The sequence below is a fragment of the Oryzias latipes genome, chromosome 18 (assembly GCF_002234675.1).
Source record: "Oryzias latipes chromosome 18, ASM223467v1".
NCBI classification, from domain to species: domain Eukaryota; kingdom Metazoa; phylum Chordata; class Actinopteri; order Beloniformes; family Adrianichthyidae; genus Oryzias; species Oryzias latipes.
In genome coordinates this window covers 5809980-5836630 of record NC_019876.2, presented here as the reverse complement: position 1 = coordinate 5836630, position 26651 = coordinate 5809980, and the positions used below count along the sequence as shown (strand labels likewise).

Sequence of the window (26651 nt, the reverse complement as noted above, 5' to 3'; positions counted from 1 at the left end):
TTACGCAACGGCCCGGGAAACTGCGATCCGGCACTGATGGGTGTGTTTCTGCCAGCGGAGGGGGAATCCTGCAGGGTTTTCCCTCGCGTTGTCACTTTACTGGCCTGTCGGGAACAGGAAATGGATCCTCGCTGCTTTTCTTTTTTTTTTTTTTTTACATTTACCTCTGGGGGGGGAACAGCAGCTGCTGTGCAGCACTTTGCTGTTGGTGCAGTTAAAATGGATTTGTCTCTCTGATGACTCTCCGTGGATTACCATTAAACTTCCGATGAGGCTGATGTTAATACTGATAAAATCGTACTTATCATCCGCTACAAATAGCAATTTAAAAATATATATTTTTGGACAATCAAAGCATTGAAATGTTCATGTTAGATTCACAACTTTCAGCTTGTGTAAACAAAAGAACACAAAGTTCACTTCAGCAGCTAGCCACTAGGGGGCGTGTCACGAAGTTGAATAGGCAAACTTCACAATATTACTACAGCCACCTTTTTTTTTTTTTTTTTTTTTTAAAGTGGTTGAATTTCGTTAAGACCCACTCTAATGAAAATGGTGTTTTTTACACGTTCTTCTTGTATTTTTCTGATGATGAAGGACAGTTATAGAGAAAATTAAGCCTAAAACTGCATTTCTGAGTATTTTCAATATTGCTGACCCTTTTTTTGGCTCACATAATGTTAGTATGGGCGTGTCTGGTGGTGTAAGCTAGCGGGAGAGAGTGTAAACAGAGAGCTCTCATTAACAGGAAGGAAAAGAGGGGCGGGGTTACTCCACTGTAACAACTGGAAGTAAGAGGTGATTTTCTAAAGAAATCGTGCCGCTCTACATTTACTATGTCTTCGAAAACGACAAAGGATTTCGGGTTTTTGTTAAAAACAGCATAATCATCATTGAAAGACCACTGGGAACAATTTGAAAATACATCCAAAAGTAGACAAGTGGGAAAAATTGACAAAATTTGAATCCGTAGGTTCTTCGGGGTTAAAATATGTATTTTTATTTATAATTCATTAAAAGAATTTTGTAGTTTCGCCTTCTATTAGCTTCAAATTTGCAACTTTTGACAATGATTATCATCAAGTCAATCTCTCCTCTGGGTGGATTCATTTCAGTATGAATAATTGCCATCCATGTATCTTTTAAACCCACTAATGTCAGTTCTGAGTCGTTGGGTTGCTGGAGCCTAAATAATGTATATGTGCAAATTTGAAACTCACCACCTTCAATTTTAAAGGAATAATGGGGGGGAAAAAGATAATTTGGACAAAAATTACAATTAAATCCGCTTTTTTGGAGCCACTGTTATATAAAAAGAATTAGAGCAACAAGAGTTTTATTTATTTATTACAAAGTTAGAGAAGCAAAAAGTAAAATATCACCAAAATGGTATACGTGTGCAAAGATGAAATAGAAATAAAAAGATATGAGTAAAATAGTACAATAAATGTAGCTAAGAAAGAGTAAAATAAGTATTTATTCATTATTTTCCTCATCACTGTTTGCTGTAAAGTAAATGTTTGTTTTAATTGTATTTTTCTTAAATGGTCCTTTCTGTTGTGGACCTTCACCTTCAACCAGAACGTCGGAGAAGAGAAAGTTTGGAGAAGGCCTTCACGTCTTCATGTGGAGCGTCCTGCCAGCACGCGCCGGGTGGGTGTGTGCCCCCCCCCCCCCCCCCCGACTCAGAGGAGCGCTTGTGTTCACACATCTGACAGCAAGTGTGCGTGGAAGCGTCCGTGTGTGAGTGTCGATGAGGCTGCTGCGTCTCCACGCCCTTGTCAAAGCTGGCAGCCGCGCTCCGTTTGTCGCTTTAAGCCAACGCCACAGGGGAGGGGGAGGAGGAGGAGGAGGAGGAAGTGGGGAAAGTGAGGTGCCCCATCCCACTTCGGTCCGGGCCGGCTTGGACCAGCAGAGGTGATGGAACCAGAAGAAGAGGAGGGGAGTGAGGAGCAAAGAGGGGAGGGGTTAAGGGTAGTAATTTAGGAGAGAGGAGGGGACACACATGCCCACACATTGACACACGCACACACACAAATGCACCCAGACACGACTACACAAGGACACACACATGCAGACACGTACACAAATGCGCACAGACAAAAAACACAGACAGACACACATTTAGGCGCCTTCACCTTGTGGCGCGGCTTCACGCACACGTGCGCAGACTTTCTCACATGGGTGAGAGAGGCGCCCAGTTCCTCAGACCCCCCCCCCCTCCTCCCCCCAGTACCTTGGACACACTCACATCTGGACTCGGCAGAACCCGGACCGGACAGTCCGTCTCCCGCCAGCAGAGCGCCACCTCTCGTAGGGCACAGCGAGTTCCCATCACTCTGCGCTCCTCCCTCGCGTCCTCTCCATTCATTCATCCCTCCATCAACCCCCCTCCCCTCCCCTCCCCAGCTGTGAAGCGGCGTGCCGGCTGAAGGACACGGCGCTGCGCTCCGCTGTGGCGCGGCGCTCTGCTGGGAGAGAGTTGGAGAGCTCGATCAGATAGGGGGGACGGCGCTCCTCCTCTCACTCCTCTCTCCGTCTTTCTCTCCACCCCGTGCTCCCTCGTTCATGAATGTCACCTCTGTCTGTGGGAAATGCCGGATCCATCAAGCTGTCCGTCCTTCTTCGCTGTCTTCTTTCTTGAGGGTGAGAGGATGGTGACAGGATGGTGACGAGCCGCGCTCCGTCCAGCGGCGTCCCTCCATCAGCCTGTGGACCTGATGCCTCAGACCGGACAGTCCCCACTTCTTCTTCTTCTTCTTCTTCTTCTTCTTCTTCTTGTGTGACACAGCTGCAGATGGAGAGGTTTTGCTGGTGAAGGACAAAAAAGGGGAAAGGAGTCATCCCTGCACTATCACTACATCCACTTTTGGAAGGTTTTTTATGCAGACACTGTTGGTTTGGGACCTATCTTATTGTCTCCTGTTTGTGTAGTTTTTTTTTTAATTTTTTTAATGAGGCCAATGTTTCAGTTTCCTTTCAGGCTATTTGAGCTGAACCCCACTGGGGGCTGAGAGCTCAGTTGTGGATTTTCAGAGGACAGAGATGGCTCGTCGCAGTCGAAAGATGGTAAAGAATCAGAGTTTTTTCCAAGCCTGAGTCCCAAAAACAGGAAAAGCAAAGAAAAGGACAGTTAAGGGGATCAATCATTCCCAAAAGTCCCTGTAAGTCTACGCACTTTCTTTTTTGCCGTCTTTTTTCCTGCTCTTCTGAAGTCTGCCCCTCTGCACCATCACCTCAGCAAGTGCTTCGTCACCCTGGGTGAACGGGCGGAGGGGTGGCCCACGGTACCCCTCCACACCTGGGCGCCTCCGCCAAGCCGCCGAGGGCCGGTGAGGCGGCTGCAGGGTCAGCCCCGGGAAGATGGCGGCACTCGCCAGCTCCCTCATCCGCCAGCGCAGGGAGGTCAAGGACCCCCAAGCCAACCGGCAGATCGCCAGCAAGCGCAAGCCTTGCCCGAAGAGCAACAAGTCCCTGTGCCAGAAGCAAATCCTCATCTTGATATCCAAGGTTCGACTATGTGGCAGTCGAGGGAGGAAAATGGAAAAAAGACCGGGTAAGACCTCGTCTTTACGGCTTTCTTTTGGTCAGATGGCGGTGCCCAATCACCAGATTAATCCCAAACTGTAAATCTAAATCTTAATCTGAATCTGGAAAGCATTTCAGTTAATCTGAACATCCTGCACCAGCTGAGGTAGTACAGGTCTTTCGCTAGGGTTTGGGTTGTTGAAACGACTTCTGTTGGGGAACATGTCAACACATTTGGCTTTAAGACAAATGTTTCTCTTATTTTTTTCGTTGTCGCATATTTACCGTCTCAAAGAAAACCATTTGCCAAATATGGTCCATGAATTTAAAAAAATGTCATGCATAGACAACCGTGCCTGATGACCCAACATACTGCTGATGCATCTTTTGTTTGCACTATTTTTGGGCGTTTAGACATCACTTTGCCTTCCTCCAACTGGCAGAAGTTTGTACTTTATTAGCCACGTGGAAGATGTAGAAAACTCCATTTGAGACCACTTACTCCAAAATGCAGTCCATGAATCATTGATAAAAGTATTGATTATCATCCTGGGAGGGTTCTTTCTTCTCCTTCAGTCGTGCATATAAAGTAAAATAGTGCCAGGAAGGTGCGGAACGTCTTCATTGAAAGTTTCCTGAGACTTTCACCTATTCAGGTCCATTGGAAGGAATCCAGAGATTTTCCGACTTGGATCCAGATGTCCTATCTGTCTGCACTTCCATGGACGTGTAGACCTTGCATAAGTGCAACTGTGTGCTCGTTCTGTGACGGCCATTACCACAAAGTGCCAGGTTCATCATGATCATTATGGAGGGAAGCTCAGGCGTGGATGCAGCAGCTGCCACACAAGTGCTCGGTATTGTAATTGCGGCTGTAAAATATGTCGGACGGGCCGAGGTGGCGACTCCTCTTTGGGGAAAAGGCCAAGCCGGCCTTAAAACCCATTGTTTGAAGTCATTTCCCCTAATAGCGTCGCTGCTTTTCTCACTCCTATGGATTTATTATGGTAATGGTGCGGGCGGTATGGAAGCTGTGGTTACAGATGCATTACCTGCGCCGCCATTTCCCGCTGTGATTTACGGCAGACGACGTTCAGGGCGGTTGTGGAGGGCGTATGTGAGAAGCCCATGCAGGACCCTTCTGATCTGTCATTTTAGAGGGGTCTCCTGGGTTTTTAGTCAACTTTGACTTGTGGTTTGTTATTGTTTGACTTCCTGTTTTCTTGTTTTAAGCCCTGCCTCTTCAGCTCAGCAATACATTTAGCTGATTTTATAACAATTTTAATTTAAAAGTACAAATCAATGGGCTGCACGGTGGCGCAGTGGTTAGCGCTCAAGTCCTGGCTGGGGGACCTGGAACAGAACATCAACGGGGACCTTTCTGTGTGGAGTTTGCATGTTCCCCCCGTGCATACGTGGGTTTTCTCCGGGATCTCCGGCTTCCTCCCACCATCCAAAAACATGCTTCATAAGTTAATTGGCAACTCTAAATTGTCCTTAGGTGTGAGAGTGAATGGGTGTGTGTTTGTGGACATTCTGCCCTGCGACAGACTGGCGACCTGTCCAGGGCGTCCCCTGCCTTCGCCCACAAGTGGCCGGGATAGGCTCCAGCAGCCCCGTGACTCCGATAAAAGGACAAAATGGAATAGAAAATGAATGAATGAGTACAAATCAAGCAATTTGCAGATGATTGATAACAAAAAAACAAAAAACAGTTTAGCAAGATTTTTTGAATCAGATTTTGAATTGCAATAAAAAACAAACGTTGCGGGTTCATTAATCTTTTCCACCCAAATGTAAGAACAGAAAAGCAAAGACAGGCTTTAGATTTGGACTATATCCATTACCACTACAAGAGATTGGTTGTAATAAGTGAAGCTCTGTCTGTACTGTGGTAGTGGGGGTGTGAGGGGGGTGTCCTTAAGCTCCTGATCTATGGGTCGGTCTGGGGGGGGGCTCAGATTGGCGACACTGTCAGGTGTGGATCCTGAGTTGGGGCTTCACGGCTTTTGTTCCACACTCATTAACCCTTGTGCTATCCTAGGCACTTTAACATTGGGAGTTGGGTCATCTAGACCCACTAGACAGTGCTCTGAACCTTTTTTCTTCAATGATTCGTGATCTTCACTGGTGTCCATGGATTACATGAAATCTTTCCACCTTTATCCACCTTTGTCATGGTAGGGAGAACACGCCAATGTAAGGGTGGGGTCATCTAAGATAGCACAAGGGTTAAAGGTTTTAGTGAAGCCACACTCACCTGAACACATCTGCCTGAATATGTGCATCAGTGTGTACCGTTTTGTTCAGACAAGCCTATTTGTATACTTATTTGTATTTGTGTAGATATGCTGTGTAGGTGTAGGCGGTACTGTGAACAGTTATTCATTAAATTAACCCTTGAGCTTTAGCTCCAGTGTTGACGTTCTTCAAACTATCGTAACCCTTCAACCATTGCCAAATTCCATCAGACTCTCAAGCTGATGACAGCAGCTCTACGCTGAGACAGTGTCACTTTGATCCAACGTAAATCAGTGCCTCAGAATTCGTTAAAATACTGTCAATTGTGTAAACGGTTGAATAGTTACGTGGTGAACTATTTCCTGCCACCAGCGACAACTTTGGTATTAAAAGGTCAACAATCTTAACCTTCAGGCAAATTTCATTGACTATTTGTTTGGTTTTTATGACTTCCCTGTTATGAAGTCCAACTTTTTTACCAAAAGTATTCGCAGCCTGAAGTGAAAAACCTTTTTCCCATTTCTTTATTTTTTTATGACAAATAATGGTGTGTGTGTGGGGGCGGGTCTTAACTGATCTCACAATTGCTCAAATTTCTAATTTTTTAATATTTTTTTAATCAGCAGATAGATAAATCGACTGATAAACACTTAAATGTTGCTTAGCTCCACCCCATTTTTGGGTGGAGTAGCCAATATGGCTGGCCGAGGATCAATTTCATGTTTGCCATTTAGAATCCTATTATGCCACAAATGTGCTATCCAGTGTAAATATTCCCATTTCTGCCATCCATCCATCCATCCATCCATCCATCCATCCATCCATCCATCCATCCATCCATCCATCCATCCATCCATCCATCCATCCATCCATCCATCCATCCATCCAACCATGGAGAAAAAAACACAACCGACATTTATACATTACATTTTTTTGTGTGACTTTGAATGAAGTTTTTATTTTAGAAACTACTAGACTCTCCCCACAGCATCCGACTCATTCCTGAAGTTGCTCGGTCACATGTAGAAAATCTGTCTGCCACTTTCTTTAACCAACCGCTAAATTCAAACACCCAAGCTAGCAAAAGCTAACAAAAACACAATAATAAAAATAATAATAATAATAATAATAATAATAATAATAATAATAATAATAATAATTAGCAACAGGCTAACTAACGTCACGAGTAGGCTGCTAATAAAATTGCCCAAGTAGTGGATTCACATTTAGCATTATACTTAGATAAAACAAATTTTAGTGACATTTTGGCATTTATCCGTCAAACCTAAGAGTTTGCGTCCGATCTTTAGTTTTCACTTTGAGAGTGAAGGTTTAAGAGGAGATCTATATCACATTCTAATGGTTCCAACAAGTCTGGGTCTCCCTCTGCCAATTCTCAGCCTGGATTTAAATACAGGGATGTGTCAGGAAGGGCATCCCGTGTAAAAATCTCTGCCAAACTACCTGTGCGAATCAGTGAAAGCTGATTCGCTGTGGCAACGCCTGCCCGGATGTGCCGACAGGTGAACAACAAAAAGATCAACTTTACCATTAAAAGTTAATGGGAACTGGAAGCCAAAAAATTGAACACCAACTTCCGCTGTGAAAATATTGTCTGGCGTTATACTGGCCTCAAAAAGGTTGAGGACCACTGGGTAATAGGGTCATGGGGTTGCTGGATCCTATCCCATTTACCATTGGATGAATGCACAACAGTCCCCAGCCTGTCGCATATTTCTTGTCTGAACTGTTTATGAAGATAATACAAGTGTGACCAGATTCCAAAACCATCCTCCCATAAGGGGAAGGAGGTAACAAATAAGTTGTTAAAAGCCTTTTACTTTGTGTCCTTTAGTGTGGAGATGTTATACCTGCCTGCTAATGCGTCACCATAAACTGTTTAGCCCCCCTCCTTGCTGGTGAAGGCCATTTGAGGCCATTACAGGAGAGAATGAAGTGTCCAAAAAAAAAGTGCTTGTGTGTGTGTGTGTGTCCGCAAACATTTGTTGCCTCCTCGCCTTTAGGTGAGAGATGGTGGCAGTTAAAGTATTTGTGTCCCTGCTTGACCCGCATCCCTCCTTCCTTTACCTTCTCCCTCATGCCCCCCCTCCGTCCCCCACCTCCACACACAGCTCTAACCCTCGCCTAACCCATACAAATGATACCCCGCCACTACAGCCCACTCATCTTATAACAAGGTCATCTCGCCCTGCAAAACAACCGCACACAAACCCAAGTACAGATATCAAGAATTATCAACCCTTGCAGCACTTGAAATACACACACACACACACACACACACACCCACACCAACCCAGCTGATAAATCAGCCAACAAACAAACGATGAGATTTCATGATAATTTCGCTGGAGAGGAGGGGAAAGATAATTCCAGCCAGCTGTGTGTGTTTGTGTTTGATGTGCTGATATGAGCTAATGAGGATGTTAAGCCGCCTATTGGATATCAAAGCGGAAATGGCTTGTCCTCTAGAGCTGCGGCGACAGCCCTCCTCTTTTCTGTTAACAGGAGTTGCAGAAAAAAGTAAAAAAAACAACAAGACAAACATCAGAGATCTGGTCGTACGAAATCATCAGCCGCCCTCATTAATGTGTACAGATTTGTCATTAATGGACGACGGCGTTCAGAGAGCATCCAGCCGGGCCCATTTACTGGTTGGTGGGACGAGCCGCACCGGAGACGACTGCAGCCGTGGTTTGTCTCTTTATCATCCCTCCTCCTTCTTCTCAGTCCATCATCTTCCTCCTCCTAGCCTTGACTTCCCCCTCCGCTCCACAAACACTTATCTTTTCAAGGACATCTTGAGTAGAACTAACCTGTCTGGTTCCCTATTAGTGGGTGAATAATCCAACGCTTCGTGGATTCTGCTTCACGATGATGGGAAGAGCCGACATCGAAGGATCAGAAAGCGACGTAGCTGTGAACGCTTGGCCGCCACAAGCCAGTGTCTCTCATTGTCTCCTGTCTCTCTTCGCTCACTGTATTTCCCCAATTGTGTTGAATCAACAAAAAAATGACAGAAAGTCACATGCATGTTGGTAACAAACACGCCACAGATTCGCCAAAACATCTACCGTAACCTCCTAACCATGGAGACATGTAAATAACACGTTCTTTAACACATTTTATGCATTTTCCATGTATGACGTTTTGGTATTTCGTGTTTATTGTCGTAGAGTAACTTTAAGTGTTTTTTGCGTTCGTCATTCGTCGATGTAAACAGATGTCCGTTTAGGGTTTCGGCAGACAGGTCTTTCCGTGAATTTGAGTTTGAGCTGTTCAAACCTTTGGGTCTGCGTGATTTTTGCAAGATACGTACGCAAATTTGTGGCTTTCCACAACGTTCCACGTATATCCACTCTCTTACATGAGTCCGGCCTATCAGCGACCAGTGTCTAAAGTAAAGAGCACGTGTTAGACCCTGCTTTATGGGAGATCAGCCTCTATTGGAGACCGGCCACTAGTGGTATATTCACGTATGACCAATTTCCATTTGTGGAATATACATGTAGTGGCTATGTGACATAGCCTTCAGTCCTTTCAGACCTTTCACGCGATCAACATAAATCAGCTGATTCTGATGCATATGAAAGCGCCTTTTCGTATTAGCAACGTATTAGTTAACGTGAAGTGTTCCATATCGGCGCCAAAAGAATTTTCTGTCATGGTTTGGGTTTCTTTCTATTGGTTTTTGGTTTCTCTCATGTTTGAGTTCTGTTTCCTGTTTTATTTTGTAAGGTTTCCTGTTTTGTCATGCTTTTGAGTTTTACTTCCTTGGTCTCAATCTCTCCTGATCATGTTCACCTGTGTCTTGTCTGTCCTGTCTGTATATAAGTCTTGTCTCTGCCTTCCTCTTGTGCTGGTCCATTAACGTCTCTCCCCTTACCGTCTTCTGCCATGTTTTCATGTTTTACCACAGTGAGTTTTGTTTAAATTTCCCTGCTCTGCAGCGCTTTTTGTTAAATTAATAAACCCCTTGCCCTGGAACCGTGTGCCTCCGTCTCTGCATTTTGGGTCCTTCACGCTCACCAGCCCTCCCTACCTGACATTTTCTTTGTATCTGAATTTGCTAATTTGTGATGATTAACACTTCTCTACTGTAATGTGTTGCATATCACAAAGCGGCTTTTCCCAGCTTTAGAATCCGATGGATTTACGTTGATTGCGTAATCGGTTGAAGAGTTACGGTAGTCCTAAGAAGGTCAACTCTGGAGATCAACAAACTAACAACTGCATACCATGTAAATGGCATTAATCTACCAAACTTCATTCTTACTAAATTCTTGATGTCAAATGTAGGCTGGCCGTGGAGCAGCAGTAGGGCGGTCGACCCATGATCGTAAGATTGCAGGTTCGATCCCGCAGGTCCCGCCTTGCATGCCCATATGTCGAAGTGTCCTTGGGCAAGACACTAAACCCCACCTGGTTGGCAGTGGAGCCGCCACCAGTGTGTGAATGTGTGTGTGCATGGGTGTGACTGTAAAGCCTATATAGGTATACTCCATTAGAATTACAAATGATTCATACAAGCATAAAGGTGTGTTCACACCAAAACGCCTGTTGCGTGGCAGAGGCGTCTAGTTTTAATGTTAGGTTAGACGTCATCAGGTGCGATTCTCCACAGGCAGCGCATTTTGGGCGTCGCAATGTTTCCAGAGTTCAAATATTTGAACATTGGCCAAGCTTCCCGTCAGGAGAACCAACCTAGAAACTTAGCTTTGGCAGTGATGTGTTGATGATGTAATCAGTGGGTTGAGTCCAAAACCAACATGGAGGAGAATCTGATTTTTCTCCTGCTGAACTTATAGATCTCTCCAAAATAAATGAAAGTGATCTCTCAACGTCATCCGTGTCTTCCAAAACAATGATCCTGTTTGGTTTAAGGGTTCAGTTTAGTTCCTTTTTCAACGCTAGAGTTTCCAACAGGCTCCGCCCTCCTTCCTCTCCCAGTGCGGCAGATATTGTCTGTGAGATGGCGCCCAGAATAAACGATGTGGAGGTGTTAACACTTGGCCCGCGCGATCATGATCAATGCGGGCCCCTCCTAGACAATTGATTTATGGAGCCCACCGCCGTTTGTTTTGCCGCAGAGCTGTTTTGGATCAACATCAATCACCATTATCAGACAAAATGGAATATTTCTGGAGGACATGCTCTTGTGCGTGAATGAGCGGTTGAATCTTAAGTTGCCTCTGTCTGAACTGTGTGGGAGTGAAGGCTGGCTTTTTAGCTTAACGTGGGGCAGCATGGCTCTAAAGGTCATGTGACACAGCCGCTACCTACATTTTGCGCATATTGCTCAGATATAAATTGGTCATACGTGAATATACGTGGAAAAAGTGAGAAAAGTTGTGGGCTTTATATGAAATTTTCGCTTATGTATCACGAATGAAAACCATGGAAGAAGTACAAATTAACAGAAAAAAAAAGCCATATCTGGCCCAAAATGTGTGCGTCACCTACATAATTTGATATGTGTGCCGTATATATGATACCAAAGTTATACATTGGTGGTACATGTGTGAAAGTCCATTAGACATACGTGGAACAGTCGTGAAAAGCCACAAATTGGCGTATCCATCGTGCAAAAATCACACACAATTGCCTAAGGTTTGCCTAACTATTGCAGATAAACCACACAGAATATGCATAAACGGTGTAACCATCCATCAGCCAAAAATTGTATTCACATAAAAACCTGTCGACTGAAATCCTTCATGGACATCTGCGCACAGCGACGAATGATGAACACAAGAAACACGAAATACCATGTGTGTATCACGAGAGACTTGAATTTTATCCGTGGAAAATGCACAACATGTGCTTAGTGGCTGCGTGACAATGCCTCATAAAGCGCCAATGTGTGGCTATAGTGAAGCGGCCGTCAGAAGGGCTTGACATCTGCTAACTTTACTCTTGAAATGACCCCCAGCTGAAATCACGGTGCACACAAAACACGCCCTGCCATAACGCTCAACACCTTCTTGTGGTTTTTGCCGTTTTCTAGTCTGTTGGGAATTTACCATCTTGAAAAACTGTTGACGCTCAGCCCTTCGTCAATGTCACAAAACCCTCAGAGAGATCTCCTTTTAATCAATAACTCATCATTTTGATGGCAATATTAACATACTGGAGACAGTCGAGCCGCCATTTGCATTTTATGAGCAAATCAATTTCCCGTGTGGGTTAAGCATCGGCACCTCTTCGTTGACGCCAAAAGCATCCCATGGGCACGGGTCAGGGCGTGATCTCTCTCAGCTCCACCACAGTGTCCCTGACCAAAGTGGCACTGTCCCCAAAGACGGCTCATTAAATAACAGCCTCCCCTTCTGTGGGTTTCTAACCTCCGAGCTGCACCTCAAAGGCTGCATGCTTCTCTGGATCTGATTACATGTTAATACCCTTTGATCATATACACAAGGCGCCCAAGGGTGGTGTAAGATCCACTGACAGGTGCTCGGGACCGCAACAGGGCAGCATTCAGAACAAACCTCCGTCCCAGGGAGAAAAACAAGCCTTTAAATAGAACCTTTGTGCATCGGCCATGGGACTTTAAAGCTGCAACAACTTTAATGTCAGCTGTTTAAATAAAAGGAAAACACGTTATGTCAAGAATAATGTGGATGGTCCGCCCTGCAAGATTCTCCTTTGGCAATAAGTTAGTTTTTGAGTAAAAAAATAATAATTCTAATAGATGTTTCTTTAAAGATTAAATATGATGAGATGGATTTAACAGTTTTCCAAACCCATTCTGACCTTTTCCCATTTTACATCCACTTGTTAAAAAACGCAAACAGTTGTTAAGAATTGTGGGTGGGGCTAATCAGACCACTGGAGCTAAACAATCAGAAAAGACCATATGATGTCAAGAACAGGTAGAAAACAGTTATGCTGGTAAAATGTTGTTTCGTTCTGTTTTTCATCAGTTCACTTCCCAAAAATAGTGCTAGCCTTAAAAGTCGGAAGAGAGAAATGCTAACCTACCAAACTATTGCTAAAAAAAAGTACGCTAAATTTCAAGAAAGTTGATGTTTAGCTAGAAAACATTCGTACTCTTTATATCCTGTCCACTGATTCAAAGAGATTGTTTAAAGTTATACTTTGAACAAGTAATTAGGTATGTCTAGTTCTTGTTCCAAAAAGTAACCTAGTACTTTTTAATTAAAATAAATAGTCACTAACATACGTACTGTGCGTTGCTGTAAAAACGGTAGGCTAAAGTTTATGAAAAAATATATTTTTCACATTTTTTTTTGTCAAACCTAATAGAACAAGTAAAATAAACATGTACTTGTGTTAACTTAAGTATTTATTACATAGTAATTTCAATAACCTAATTTTATTTGCTTTATTAGTGAGAAAGTTGGTAATTACCTAGAAAACAATAATACTTTTCGAGTCATGTCCACCAATTCAAACGTGTTTGTGATAGTGTTTGCCTCAAAAGTCAGAAGTAAGAAATGCTAGCCTGGCAAGCTTTGGCTATGTAAGCTATGCCAATTTATAAGAAAGTGGATGTTTAGCTAGAAAAACAATCGTACTCTTGGAATCGTGTCCACTGATTCTAGCAGTTTCCGGAACCATCATTTCATAAAGTGACCAGTTATATTTCCTTTTTGATTCAAAAAGTAATTAAGTAGCTTTCTGGTCAAAGTAACTAGCTACTAGGAAAAGTCATAATTGTGTTACTGTAAGAAAAAAAGGTAAGCTACTGTTTGTCAAAATTGAGATTTTCCTATAATTTTATTTCCAAAAATGTTAAAATGGGTAGAACAACAATCTACTTGTGCGTAACCATCAACATTTACTACATAGTCATTTGCATAGCCTAATAGTGTTAGCGAAAAAAGTCAGAACCGAGAAATGCTATCCTTACAACTCTATCCTAAATAAATGACACTTATTTGTGAGAAAGTTGGTAATTGGCTAGAAAAATGTGCACTCTTAAAATCGTTTAAACTGATTCAAAGTGTTGGGAACAGTACTTTGAAAAAGTAAGTCGTTATAATTAGATACTTCGTGATCCAAAAAGTAATATAGCAACTGGATTATTTTATAGTAAAAGTAACGACTTACTAGGACAAAAAAAAATTGTATTACTGTAAAAAATAAAAAAATAAAAAAAGGCTTTGCAGTTGTAGCTTCAGTTTTTGAATTCTGCTAAACAGTTCATGCAATTAATCTAATTCCAACTGATTCTGAAGCGGAGAGAAGCAGCTTTGCAAAACTGTCATAACAATTCTAAAGTTTTTCTCCCCCAAAGAATCCATTGGATGTCAATTGTGTAAACTGAGTTACATTCTTTGAGTTACAAAGAATTTTTGTCATTAAGGTGTCGCCGGGAACAGCTCCAGGTGTTAAAGAGTTAAAAGCCACAAAATTGGGCTTTGCTTTAAATGACCTGAGCAAAAAGCAGGAGTTTCAATCAATGAGAAATAATACACACAAAACCCCCCAGCCGACTTTCCACAATAAAATACTTTTATTCGTAAAAATATAATGCTGATTTGAAAACAGAGCCCTAAAATGTCATGGCCTCGACAATAAACAAAAAAAAGAATGCTTTTGTTTTATTTTAAGGTTCAATTTTGTCACATTGTCATCGTCCAAACAGAAATCCACGTCCAAAACAGCTCTGATGCAAAAGGCAATTACTACTCTGCAGAAGACTGATTGGTCCCTGAATATCAGGCATACATTGGGACACACAGAGGGGGCCTTCCCCAAATACAGCTGACTCATTCTGTCTTCATAAAAACAACAAAGAAAGGCAGCATTTAGGATAATAGAACCATCTCCAGGGTGTTTATAGAAATGTATTGTCTTGCAGTGAAATGTGACGTTTCCACAGATCTGATCTATAATGTACTTACCCCCCCCCACCCCGAAGGCGTGATTGGTTCTTACCGAGGGGCATTTGCAGGTAATGAACAGACTCTGGCCTGGGTTCAAAAACTTTGAGGTGTTTATGGTGGTTTATAAAGAGACTGTAGCGCCCAGGAGTCTGTTTGTGGTTTGCATGTCTACCCCGTGTGCTGCTCCTGCACGCTACACCAGCACAGGCGCGTGACGTGTCCTTCACTTTAACGTGCCATCAATCTGGAAAACTGGATTGGGGCCAGCTCAACCTCCTTCAAATGCGCACCGGCACAGGAAACAGTGAAAATGTCTGGACTCTAAATGATCTGTCAGCTTCCAGCCCCAGACAGTCAGATTATTTCAGACTCGCAGCAAATTTTCCTCTTAAAAAGGTGTATTTCCTTTAAAACCCATTGTCTGAATTATCCATGATTTATACTTTGTTTCTTTTCAAACCTCGAAGCCGTGCCCCACAGCCATGGCGTACATTTTGTGCATATTGAAAATGGGTCATACGTGAATCTACGTGAAAATTTGAGATAAGTTGTGGTTCTTTATGTAAAATTTTCACAAATGAACCTCGTTACAACCACACAAGTACTAATAAACCACAACAAGATACTGGTTTTTTTTAAATTTTATTTCTTTTACTTGTCCTGTCCAACAGCTGAGCAGACAGATGAGAGCTGAAAGCCTCTTCTGTTTGACATATTTTACTGACTTTATGTCCTTCACAAGGATAGAACAACATAGAACACGAACCGCGTGTGATTATTGGGCTGTTTATATGCAATTAATTTGTGATTTGTGCTTCAATTACATAATTTCATCGTATGGGCGCCGTATTCGGTGTGTAGGTTATAAATCCGTGGAACATGCGTGAGAAGTCGGTTTGACATACCTGAAACGGTCGTGGAAAGCCACAACTTTGCGTATCCATCTCGCCAAAATTACGCACAATTGCCAAAGGTTTACACAAAAGTTGCATATAAACTATGTAAAATACGCGTAAACTGCGTAATTCTCAAGAAATTTGAACAGCTCAAAACAGTATATCCGCAAAGAAACTCTTATGGACATCTGTGCACATCGACGAACGACGGACACTAGACAACACAATTATGAGTGACGAAAGACTGTAATGTCATACATGGAAAAGGTGCAACGTGAACGTATAGTGCCTGTGTGACACGGGATTCAGAAAACCCTCCAACTGCAGCTGTCGTGGCTTCCAGCTTGTTGTTTTTTTTCATTAAGCTCTTTTTCTGGCAGCAAGCAGATGTTCCAGGCAGAAAACAGGCAAATATTCAGTGGTGTGTGTGGAGCCTGCAGAATCAACACACTCATTCCTAATTCCTCTCACACTTGGTCAAGAACCCTTTGTGTTTGTTCTGGATGCTTCCTTTATGATCCCTCCCTTTCTACTGAACTGTTCTAGAACTTCGTCATTTTAATCACAATTATTCTGTTATTTGTCAGAAAATGCCATCACATTGAAATACTACACAACAAAAGAAAAAATACTGTTGTATATATTTGGTATAAACAGCACAGTTGTTCTGTTTCAGATGTCAAAGAGGCAAAAGTATAAAACTATTTAATAACAAATACAAAATGTCATCTTTTTGAAACAAATGCCTCCATTACCCTCCCCGACTACCACATTACAAATATGCTCGTTACCCGTACATAAACCGTTATGGGGGTTGAACTGTGTAGATGTTTGGTGTTTCCGGGTCTGTGGGGCCTTATAGAGAGCTCCTTGGACCCCCTTAAGATACTACGCGATAATGGAAAATACGATTGTTGCGTTTGTGGAACCCCTGATTATCGGCTGTTTATATAGCTATTCAATAGTGATTCATGTGTCAGTTACGTACTTTTAGCGTTATATTATCATACTTATGGGTTATACAGTGGTGGTACATATGTTAAAATTCCATTCGACAAAGCCACAAATCTGCATAACCGTCTTGCAAAAATGCGTAATCTTTACGTAATAATTGCGTATAAACTATGTAAAATATATGAAAACCCCATAATTCTCATCCAACCAAAAACTTTTAACAAAACTGGATTCTTATAAAGACTCAACGGCCGAAACCCTTGACGGACATCTGCACACATCGACGAATGACAAACACAAGAAACACTTATGAATTACGTGTACCACACATGTATCACGAAAGACCAAAATTTCATGGGTGGAAAATGCGTAAAATACACATAGTGGCTGTGATCCTTAAGTGAATAGTTATCTATTTGATAAGCCAACCTCCGATTCTCTTACATGTTTTTTTAAAGCTCGATTCTTTCTTTTTTCTTAATGTTTCCATTTTTCAGACGTCTTCTACTTTAAAAGACAAAATCGGTTGTGGAACTTGGATTTCCCTTTCACCAAGGTCAAAAGACAGTTGGAATGTGACTCATGCACGACATATGTCTCCAATAATTTATGTCCGATGCATAAATGAATGAATTCATATGTTTATTCATGCCAGAAGTATTCATCCTTTCTAATAAAACCAGAAGCAGAACGCTGGAAATGAGCTGTGCTGTAATATTTCCTGCTCCATGGAAAGCGGACAGGTAATTATGGGACTAGAAGAGGATTTTCTGGAAGAAGTCGTGCATTGAGGAGACGTGGCTGAAAATTAGACGGGTCATTCCGGGTTTTACATGTTTGATCTGTGTTATTCCCTCCGTGACCCCCCCCCCCCTTTGTCCCACACCAGCTGACGTTCCGCCGCTGTGAACAAACTGTCCGTTCTCACATCGGGCAGCCGCCGACCTCTGCCAGACTTTCTTGGCTGCTGGCTTGCGAGAACATGGGCCGTGTGGCAGGACGCCATTTTAACACCCTGGCAGAGAAAGAGGGGGAGAGATGAATGATGCTTGTATCCATCAGTCTGTGTCACTTTGAGTTATTCGACCGGACATTTATAGATTATTGTTGCAATGCTGCTTTTTTCATTTAAACATTTCACTGCAAACACATAGCAAAGGGCGACTAATGACAATAAGAGGGAAAACTGGCTTTATTGTGATTTGTTGAAGAAATTCTATTTCTTTTGCTGCCAAATTTCAAAAAACAAGTTCATTTATGTGATGCAGTTTATTTCTAAATGTCAACTGTGTGCAACTATGTGATATTAAGCTGAACACTAGACAGTTTCTACATTTATTTGTCTCTTTTAAACAAAATATGTCTGCAAAAACTAACCTAAAAGACTGTTTTAAAATATTAGTACTGTGAATTATCAGTGTTTTTTTAAATTTACTTTTAATTTGAGACTTTTTGATTGGATGCAGACATCAACTGTATTCTTAAGGTCAGGAGGCTGTACTGTCAAGTGAGTTAATAATAGTAGAACATGGAAAACTTTATTCAGGTACTTCACAGCGGATACATAATAGAATGAAATGGCCTTTATCATGCAAAATCAACTTTTATGTCCTTGTAAGTGTATATAATTATAACGATGATTCTTCACGAAAAACAAGCCCAAAGTGGTATTTTGATCCATTTACGCGTTCTTTATACATAAACATTACTTTTTAAAATAAAGCGGCAGCTCCTCCCAATTCACGAAAATGCGTGGGTTCGCACATTGTGATGTCACAAAGTGAGGAACAGCCCCTTCCAAGAAGAGTCAGCCCCGCCCCATAGTAACACACCCACTATCTCCATGGAACTAAGCGGCGATCGGCTTAACAAATTCTTTTTATATGCACAAATACACATCCTTCTTTGTTGTTTATTTTCGTGGATGAAACGCAGGCACGCTTCCGAGGCCGGCTCTAGGTTGACGTCATGAAAGGACGCTGTACGACAGCATCACCTGTAGGTTAGAAATCCCTGAAACTTCCATTAGTCTTACGAATACTTCCCAGTGTACTTATCACACAGATGACAATTGTATGTTCCATTTTCATGATTTTCCTTGAGGTTGTAGTACTAATCACATCTTTACTCCATGTATAGACCGTGTCACACAGCCACAATATACAGTTTGCGCATTTTCCACGCATGAAGTTTTCGTCTTTTGTGATACTTGCGTGATCTTCACAAGTGTTTCTTTCATTTGTCGATCATCAATGTGCGTAGATATCCGTCTAGGGTTTTGGCCAACAGGTTTTTACATATATTCGGTTTTGAGCTGTTCAAAAATTTTGGTTAGTTGAGCTTTACGCAGTTTGCGCGCATTTTACGTAGTTTATACACAATTATTATGTAAATCTTATGTAATCATGCAAGATTTTTGCAAGATGCTGAATTGTGGCTTCCACCACCATTCCACTTATGTCTAATGGTCTTTTCACGCATGTTCCACTGATGTATAACTTTCATATTACATATCCGGCGCAAATATTACGTTCAAATTATGTAATTAATGCACAAATTTTGGACCAGATTTTACTTTTATGTTGATTATGTTGGTTTGTCCGTAGGTCTTCCATGGTTTTAACCTGGTTAATTTGTGATTCATCTGTGAAAAATTTCAAGTATAGAACACAAATGTTCTCACTTTTTCCACATATATTCACGTATGACCAATTTTCATCCATGCATATGTGTAAATATCAGTAGTGGTTGTGTGACTCGGCCTTAAGATACGCCCACCTCTCTCTACGACCCTCCATTGGGCCCAGACATCCCAAAACCCCCCCCATTGCGGTGCATGTGACTAAGGCCTTATGTAACATCAGACTGTTGCTTTGGTATTGTTTATGTCCAGAATTCCCCCTGGACACAACTAACTTTGTTTCAGGTTACAGAGTTTGCTCAAACGTTCCAGTGGTTGAGTTGACCCCCGTGGCATGGGGGTGTCCCGTTTTAGGAACATAGCTCCCAGGCCTTGATGATTATGTAAAGAGGTTTGGCGGAGACCTGTGATCCCACAGCCCATTGGAGATAGGAAAGACGAGCCGTTGGATCTGTTTATATCCGATGCTGTCACTTTCGCCTTTGTCAGTTTGTCATTCACCTGTTTTGTCTTTTTTTATTTAACTGGTCAACATAGGGACTTTTATATGACAATAAACCAAGAAATCAACCAAATAATTACAGGTAAGCTATATTTAAGACACTATGCAGTTTTGTTTAATTTTTATTTTACTTTGAAAACAGTTCAGTGAGTCACTTTTTGTCTAAAAGTGGTATTTCTAATCACTGTCTTATTGGAATGTATTGAAATCAACTCAATGGAAACCCAACAAACACCAAACTTAAATACGAGAAAACAAGAATTCTGTTTTATAAATTCAAGTCTTCTTTGTGGAGTAAAGTCTGAGATGCAGAAACCTATCCTATTTTCCACCAGCACCTTGATATATGGGTTGAACTTCCTCCTTGTTGTCTCTCAGACTGAAGTCCAGGGGGGAAATCTTTGAAGCAAAGAGGTAAAGATTTTATTCTGACTCTAAACTTGGTGAGTATTGACTTTTTGTCAACTCCTGTTGAACCGTAGAGGTTTGGAAAGCACTAAACCTAAATCAACTTTGACGTGAACATATATATTTAGTTTGTTGGACATTTGAATGCACAAAGTGTGTGGAAGTGGTCTCAATCATCCAGTCTTCTCGGAATTGAGTATTTCGGCTTTTGACAAAATTCCAATTCTTAAAGAAAAACACTAACTACAATTATAACACTCATAACCTTTTATTTAATTTAAACATTTTCATTTGTTTGGGTATTTTTATTTTTATTTAGTAATATTTTTGCAGTAGTGGTTCATCTTAGTAGGTTTGCAAAAACTCCAAGAGGTTTGTATTCATGCGAATAATCTCCTTAAGAATTTGTGTGGATCGGAGTTTAAACTGCAGTCTGACGGCTGCTTGAAGGCTTGAGGAAAAGATAAGCAGACATAATTAGAAGGTCATTAATAAACTTGTTGATGAGCACTTCATGCACCAGAAAAAGGCAGATCGAGGGCTCCCCCGCTCTCACATTCCATATCAGGCGGATCTGTAGGCTGTGATGAGTTATTATTATGAGATGTGTCCTGCCTGTGACACGTACACACTGTCATCTCCGCTCCATTTGCATGAAGAGGGCTTTTAGTAATGTCCTTGTATCCTCAAGCATACGTCAATGAATGCACACGCTCGCATTGTGTGTAAGGATTTATATCCAGTTCATGCATATGCATTGTGTCTTAATTGGTTAATGTCTGGTCGTGCTTCAGTCAGCCCATTTACATGGAGAGCAGTTCCTGCATTCATCTCACTCACATGAATCTCAATCACATTAAAAACCACGTGGAGTGTTTTTTGCCAAAGATGGAGGAGGTCTCCAACATGTAGCGGCTTTAATCCCAACATTGAGTGTCTCGTTGGTCTACACTAAAATAGGGCTATGACGATTTGTTGACATAATCAACACAATCGACAATAAAACTGTGTCCACAAAGACTTGTTTTTATTGATGTGTTATATTACATAAGCTTGTCAGGTTGATGCAGTAAAAACACGCCCCTTTTTTAGTGGCCCACTCTAGTCTGGTACAGGTCACTGTTTCTCTAGAAGTCAGGAAAAGTTCCCCTCCTGTGGTTGCCGTATGGAGTGGGCCCCCCCTCTTTCGGTTTTATTTGCACCTTAGACATGTAGGGCCCTTGGTAGGGGGGGTGCTTGGACATCACTGCCAGCAAGCAGCGGATGTCCTCCTAGCACCCTACCCGCCAATTTTAACCGCACCTTAGACATTTAGGGCCCCTTGGTGGGGAGGGTGAGGGGACGTCACTGTGAGTAATCAGGAGACGTCCCCTTAGTGCCCTACCCGCCAATTTTAACCGCACCCCCCTTAGTACACACACCCCTCCCCCCTCAATATATACATCCCAACATAAACACACACACATGCACACACACACTCTCTCAAACACACATACACGCACACACATTTTGCAAGGAAGGTGGGACCTAGGACCATCTGTCCCCTGCCTCTTCCCTGGTGGGGGGTACGGGCCCCTTTGCAACGGCGGCTGTGTCCCCGGGGTGCTGGCTTCCTGGGCCCGGCGGTGCTCTCTCCGCGCGGTGGGGGGGTTCACATTACATCTGAGCCGGGGGTGTTCGTGTCCCTGGGGGGTGGGTTCTGGTCCTTGCTCCTGAGTGCTGGGCCCCGCCAAATTTCCAACTGTGGCCGAGCCTGGTCGGGCCATATTTACAACACCCCTTGTGGGCCCTCTTTTTTCCCCGGGGTTCCCCCCTCCTGGGCGGGGGCGGCGGGCCCCTGCCTCGCTCCTCCCTGGACCAACCGTTGGCCGGGCGGATGGCTGCCTGGAGTGCGGAGTGGGTCTCCCTTGGGGGGTCCTGGCCCGTACCTGGGGTTGGGGCGGGGGGATGCCCGGAACTCCTGGGTGGTGGTGGGGTGCTCGTCTGGGGCTGTGGGCGTCCTTCTCCGGTGGGGCCCTGCGTTGGGTTCTCCCGGCGCGGCGGGGGGGCTGCTCTCCTGGTTGGGCTGGGGCGGCGCCCTCTTTCCCTCCGTGCCTCCCTGCTCTCTGGCTCTGGGGGCCTTGCGGCGGCCCTGCTGGCCCTGGCCTGGGTGGCGGGCTTGGTCGCCCGGGCGGCGGTTGTTCCCTGCCGGTTCCCGTGTGGTGTTGGGGGGAATCCGGCTGCCGCTGCTGGTGCGGTGGGGGTCTTGGGGTGGGGATGGCTGGGCACTCTCCCTCCTTCTTTTCACGTTCCACCATCCATTTTAGAAGAACATAAACACTCACCTGAGCACAGGTGTCAGCTCAACAGACTGAATGACTGAAATATTTCACACTAGTTGGTTTTAAGGCATAAGTATGCGTGTGAACACTATCTGTTTTGTGTACATGTCGACAGGTGGACATTTTTGCAACTAACAAGTGTGTTTATAACATTTGAGTGTGTGTGTGGACAGGCTCCGCCCTTTTTTTTTTTGTTTTTTTTTTTACATTTGAACCTTACCATAATGATTAACAACCAGTAAACTTGTTGCTTTATGCTGCTTCATGGTCTTATCCCCTTTCCCCTCCTATTATCACCCCCTACCCCCCCTCTCTCTAACGTCCCTCTTTCTTCTTCCCCTCTTTCCTTTTCCGTCCGGTCCAACACCAAAGATTTTCAGACATGTTTGAAATTAATAAAGTTTGGCCTCAATTACAAAAGGGGTTTATTCAGACATACCTTTGGTTTGTCTGAAGATTAATAACCCCTCTTGTTAAAGTAAAATATGTCCAACCCAAGAGGCCCTCAGCTCTCATCTGTCTGCCTAGCTGTTGGACAGGACAAGTTGGAAAAAAAAAAAAAAAAAAAAAAAAAAAAAAGAAGTCAGGAAAAGTTGATAAAGTTTTTAGCTTTAACCAAACTAATTTGACAGCTACTTGTTAAAATCTGAACCTCTTTGGTATAGAAGCGATTCTGTAGCATATTAAAAATGAAAAATCCATCCACCAAAATGCTTTTTCATTTTCTTCTTCAACACCACTTATTTTGTCACTTCATTAAAATGATAATGAAAATGGTATTTGACATTTCATTTCCAAAAAGTTCTCTGGTAAATGTGTAGCAAAATTCATTTAGAAATGTCTAATTTGACATTTATAATGGATTACAGTGATCCCTCGCTATATCGCATTTCATCTTTCATCGTCGAACCCCCCCCCCCCCCCCCGACAAGCAGCTGCCTTCACATAGCGGAGCGCGAAACCCCGCGACCCCAAGCTCCCGATCGCCGAAGGCGGAAGTGCTGAGAAACCATCATATGAATTTGCGTTTCCAGTGTTGTCCAGACAAAATAAAGGATGATGTCATTCCCACATATTTACATCCAAGATACTCGTTGAACGTTCAAAGTTTAAGAACCTTCACGGCTAATGTTTTAAGCACATATTAGCTTAATGCTAACCCGTCTTTCGAGTCCTACTTTCTAAACGTTCTTTTATGGAATACAGAATTTTGAAAGAAATTCTTCATACGTCAGAAGATGTCCATGAGGATTGAAAAGTTGTCCAATTAAAACAATATCATTTTCACACTATCTAAGAAAAAATAGTGATTTATTCTTGTATTGTACATTACTGTTATTCCAAATAAAACAAGTTGTTGGAGCATGTGTCTGTTAGCAGCCGGATAGCACTGACGTCATTAGCGCTGGAAATGCTAATGCTAATTCGAATTGAATAATGCGGCAATGTTCACAGGGTGGATGTTGAAATGAAAATGCAATCCCCTCTTTGCATTTTAGTTTTAATTATGACACAGAATAAGCGGTTTTTAAGTAGAAATGAAAAAGTATCTTGAAATATTGATTTTTCATATTAATTTTGAGTCATTTGATGCGTTTACATTTTGACAATGAAAAAGCATTTCTGGTTTTGACTTTTATTTTTAATTATGCTACAGAATCGCTTCCATACTTTGGGGAGGTCAACAACCGTTGTAGCGTTAGCACATTCTTGTTAACAGTACCATTAGTTGGGTGTTAATGGTTCAAATACTCTACATTTCCTTCTCCTGCGGCTCAGGAAAATCTCAGACCATTCTATTTCAAACATCAGCCACTTTACACACCCTCAGGCTTGTGTGTGTTATATATAGCTGCAGCTGAAGCATAAATGTTAGACAAATGTCAGTCAGGCGGCTGGGGAGAAATCCTAAGTCACAGACCGAGAGGTGAGATAGGAGCAGGAGGAGATCCCAGTTTGCATTTGGAATAAAAGTGCTTGCAAGCACAGAGTTGCTCTGGGAAACACTGACTGGGTGGTGGCAAAGAACAAGAGCAGTGTTTACTGCCGCGTGTGTATTCACTGTCCACGAAGAGTGATTAATCATAAGTGTGTTTCTGGGTTTGTGGTTCGTGCACCGTGTGAACTGCGGCTGTTTTATGTGCAGCTTCTCCTTCCTAACTTCTGGAATCGAAAATATTTATAAGATCTTGACCGCTATTCAAACTCAGACAAGTGAGATTAAAACCAGCGATAAAACACAGTCTGTGTTTTGTCCAGTAAATAAAAAGTAGCCGGTGTTCATTGTCAGAAACGTCGTAGTTCGCACTTACAGCTTTGGACGTTTGGACAGCTAATTTCTTCAATCCTGCAGCTACAGCACTGATTAAAATCTGTATTGTCAGCATGATCTACGGTCTAAAAGATGTCCGCTGACAATGACCATGTATTCAGGCTAATATTGCCTGAACCCATCCATCCATCTATTTTCTATATCCTAGATGGCTTTGGAAGGCTGAGGCCAATCCCAGTGAATGTGTGTGTTTGTGTGTGTGAATCTGCAACTCAGGCTGAAACTACTTGTCAATTCAACGCGGCTTTTGCTCTGATACTGTAATATATTCTAAAGTACCTCACATCGTCTAGTAAACCAGTATACAGACTATTTCTGATCTTGACAAACTACCGTCTAAATTCTGTATTTATTCCTCTAAAGGAATTGGCTTTTATATATTATTTACATACTCCTATAGTCTATAGGAGGTATAAGCATCGAACCCTTAGGCTTTGTCACACAGCTATTACATGTTGTTCATATTGCACTGATGAAAACATGAAAAAAGTGGGAAAGGTTGTGGTCTTTACGGGAAATTTGAAAAACCTCACAAAGAACATGTAAACCGGCGGTTAATTAGACTATTCACTTTGACATTCAGAGCACTGCGCAGAAATCACGTGGCGTCACATCGCTGTGGGCCCTCGCCATGCTTCGTTTTAATGAACCAGTCGGAGATCTCCGGGTCTCGCAGCAGTTCTGAGTCAGCTGCTAGCTGCCGACAGTCTTGGGTTGTTGGGTCGTCAAGTCCTGTGGAGGGTCTTAGAGAAGACCATCAAATTTAGGTTTTTGTCTTTAATTGTCTGCTCTAAGAAAAAAAGGTTAAATGAATGCGACTTGGAAGAATTTATTTATATATATATATATATATATATATATACATGTATATATATATATATATATACATGTATATATATTATTTCCCATCTGAATATATTTTCTATCTGCAATTATAGTTTTATGTGCCGTAATTGTGGTTTATCGTTCAAATCTGTGTAATTTGTATTAAGAAGATGCTAAAACTCCCACAATACAAATTCATTTACCTGCAAAATTCCACAAAAAATTGTTTTTTTCATGTGTTGATTAGACTTTGAGGTGCATAAAGATAAGTTTGCAGATTTGACTGCATCCATCATCGGCAGTGCATCAACGCTTCCGCAGTTGTTTCCAAGATAAGCGCTTTTGTTCCACTTTGAACTTGAGCGTTTAATATCCTTCTCATTTCCACATTTCTCAGCCTCTCTGCAGCCTAAAGGAGGTTTGTCCTAAACATGATTACTGAAGCTGCACTCCCACGCCAGCAGCAATTAGATAGACAGAACGACTATGGATTCCCTCAGTCGCCACCACCGCCTCGTTATCTCCTCACCTTCCCTCCGATTAAACCAAAACGAGGAGTAAAGCAACACGGGGAACCTTCTCACCTCATTGAAGCCCTCTACATCTGCCCCCCTTCCACTTTAGACCTGAACTCCATTTATGTACACGGCAGATCTCCAAGGACCTTAGAAGGTAACGATTAGTTCACTTTGGCTTTCTTGTTTCATGGCAGCAATGAACAGGCAGAGAATAAGTCATTACTGGGTCCCGTGTTTGTGTGACGCCTCAAGGTTCCACAAATAAACTCACTATAGGAACGATTAGAGAATTTTATTGTAGTCTTGAAGCCCAGGAAGATCCAGTTTGGTGACTTTGCAGTTCTCAATCTATGGAGAAAAATTAGACTCAGTCGGATTTGTGCGTGCGTTATTCTTGATTTGTGCGTAAATTAGGATTTGTGTATGCATATTCTTGCTTTGTGCGTGCGTAAATTAGATTTGTGCATAAATTTGGATTTGTGCGTGATTTGTTACTCACATAATCCAAATTTATAGCTCACTATGACTGCCAGACAAAACCCTCACCTGCACACTGTCACCTAATTTAATACTTCCTCCCATCCACCCACCTGGTAGGGTAGACTCACATTT

General features: G+C 42.4%; 1 protein-coding gene across 2 annotated transcripts in view; it reads left to right on the top strand.

Annotated features, from left to right (window-relative positions):
- The first annotated feature begins 1653 nt into the window (after positions 1 to 1653).
- fgf11 (fibroblast growth factor 11) overlaps positions 1654 to 26651 on the top strand; it is a 104557-nt gene continuing 79559 nt past the window's right edge. The window contains exons 1-2 of one of the 2 annotated variants that reach the window (XM_020711519.2): positions 1654 to 3164; positions 3242 to 3556. In XM_020711519.2, coding sequence (XP_020567178.1) covers positions 3364 to 3556 — 193 coding nt within the window. In that variant the 5' untranslated portion in view covers positions 1654 to 3164; positions 3242 to 3363. Of the gene's footprint in view, positions 3557 to 26651 lie in introns of both variants that reach the window. The other variant, XM_023966020.1, reaches the window with a different exon arrangement.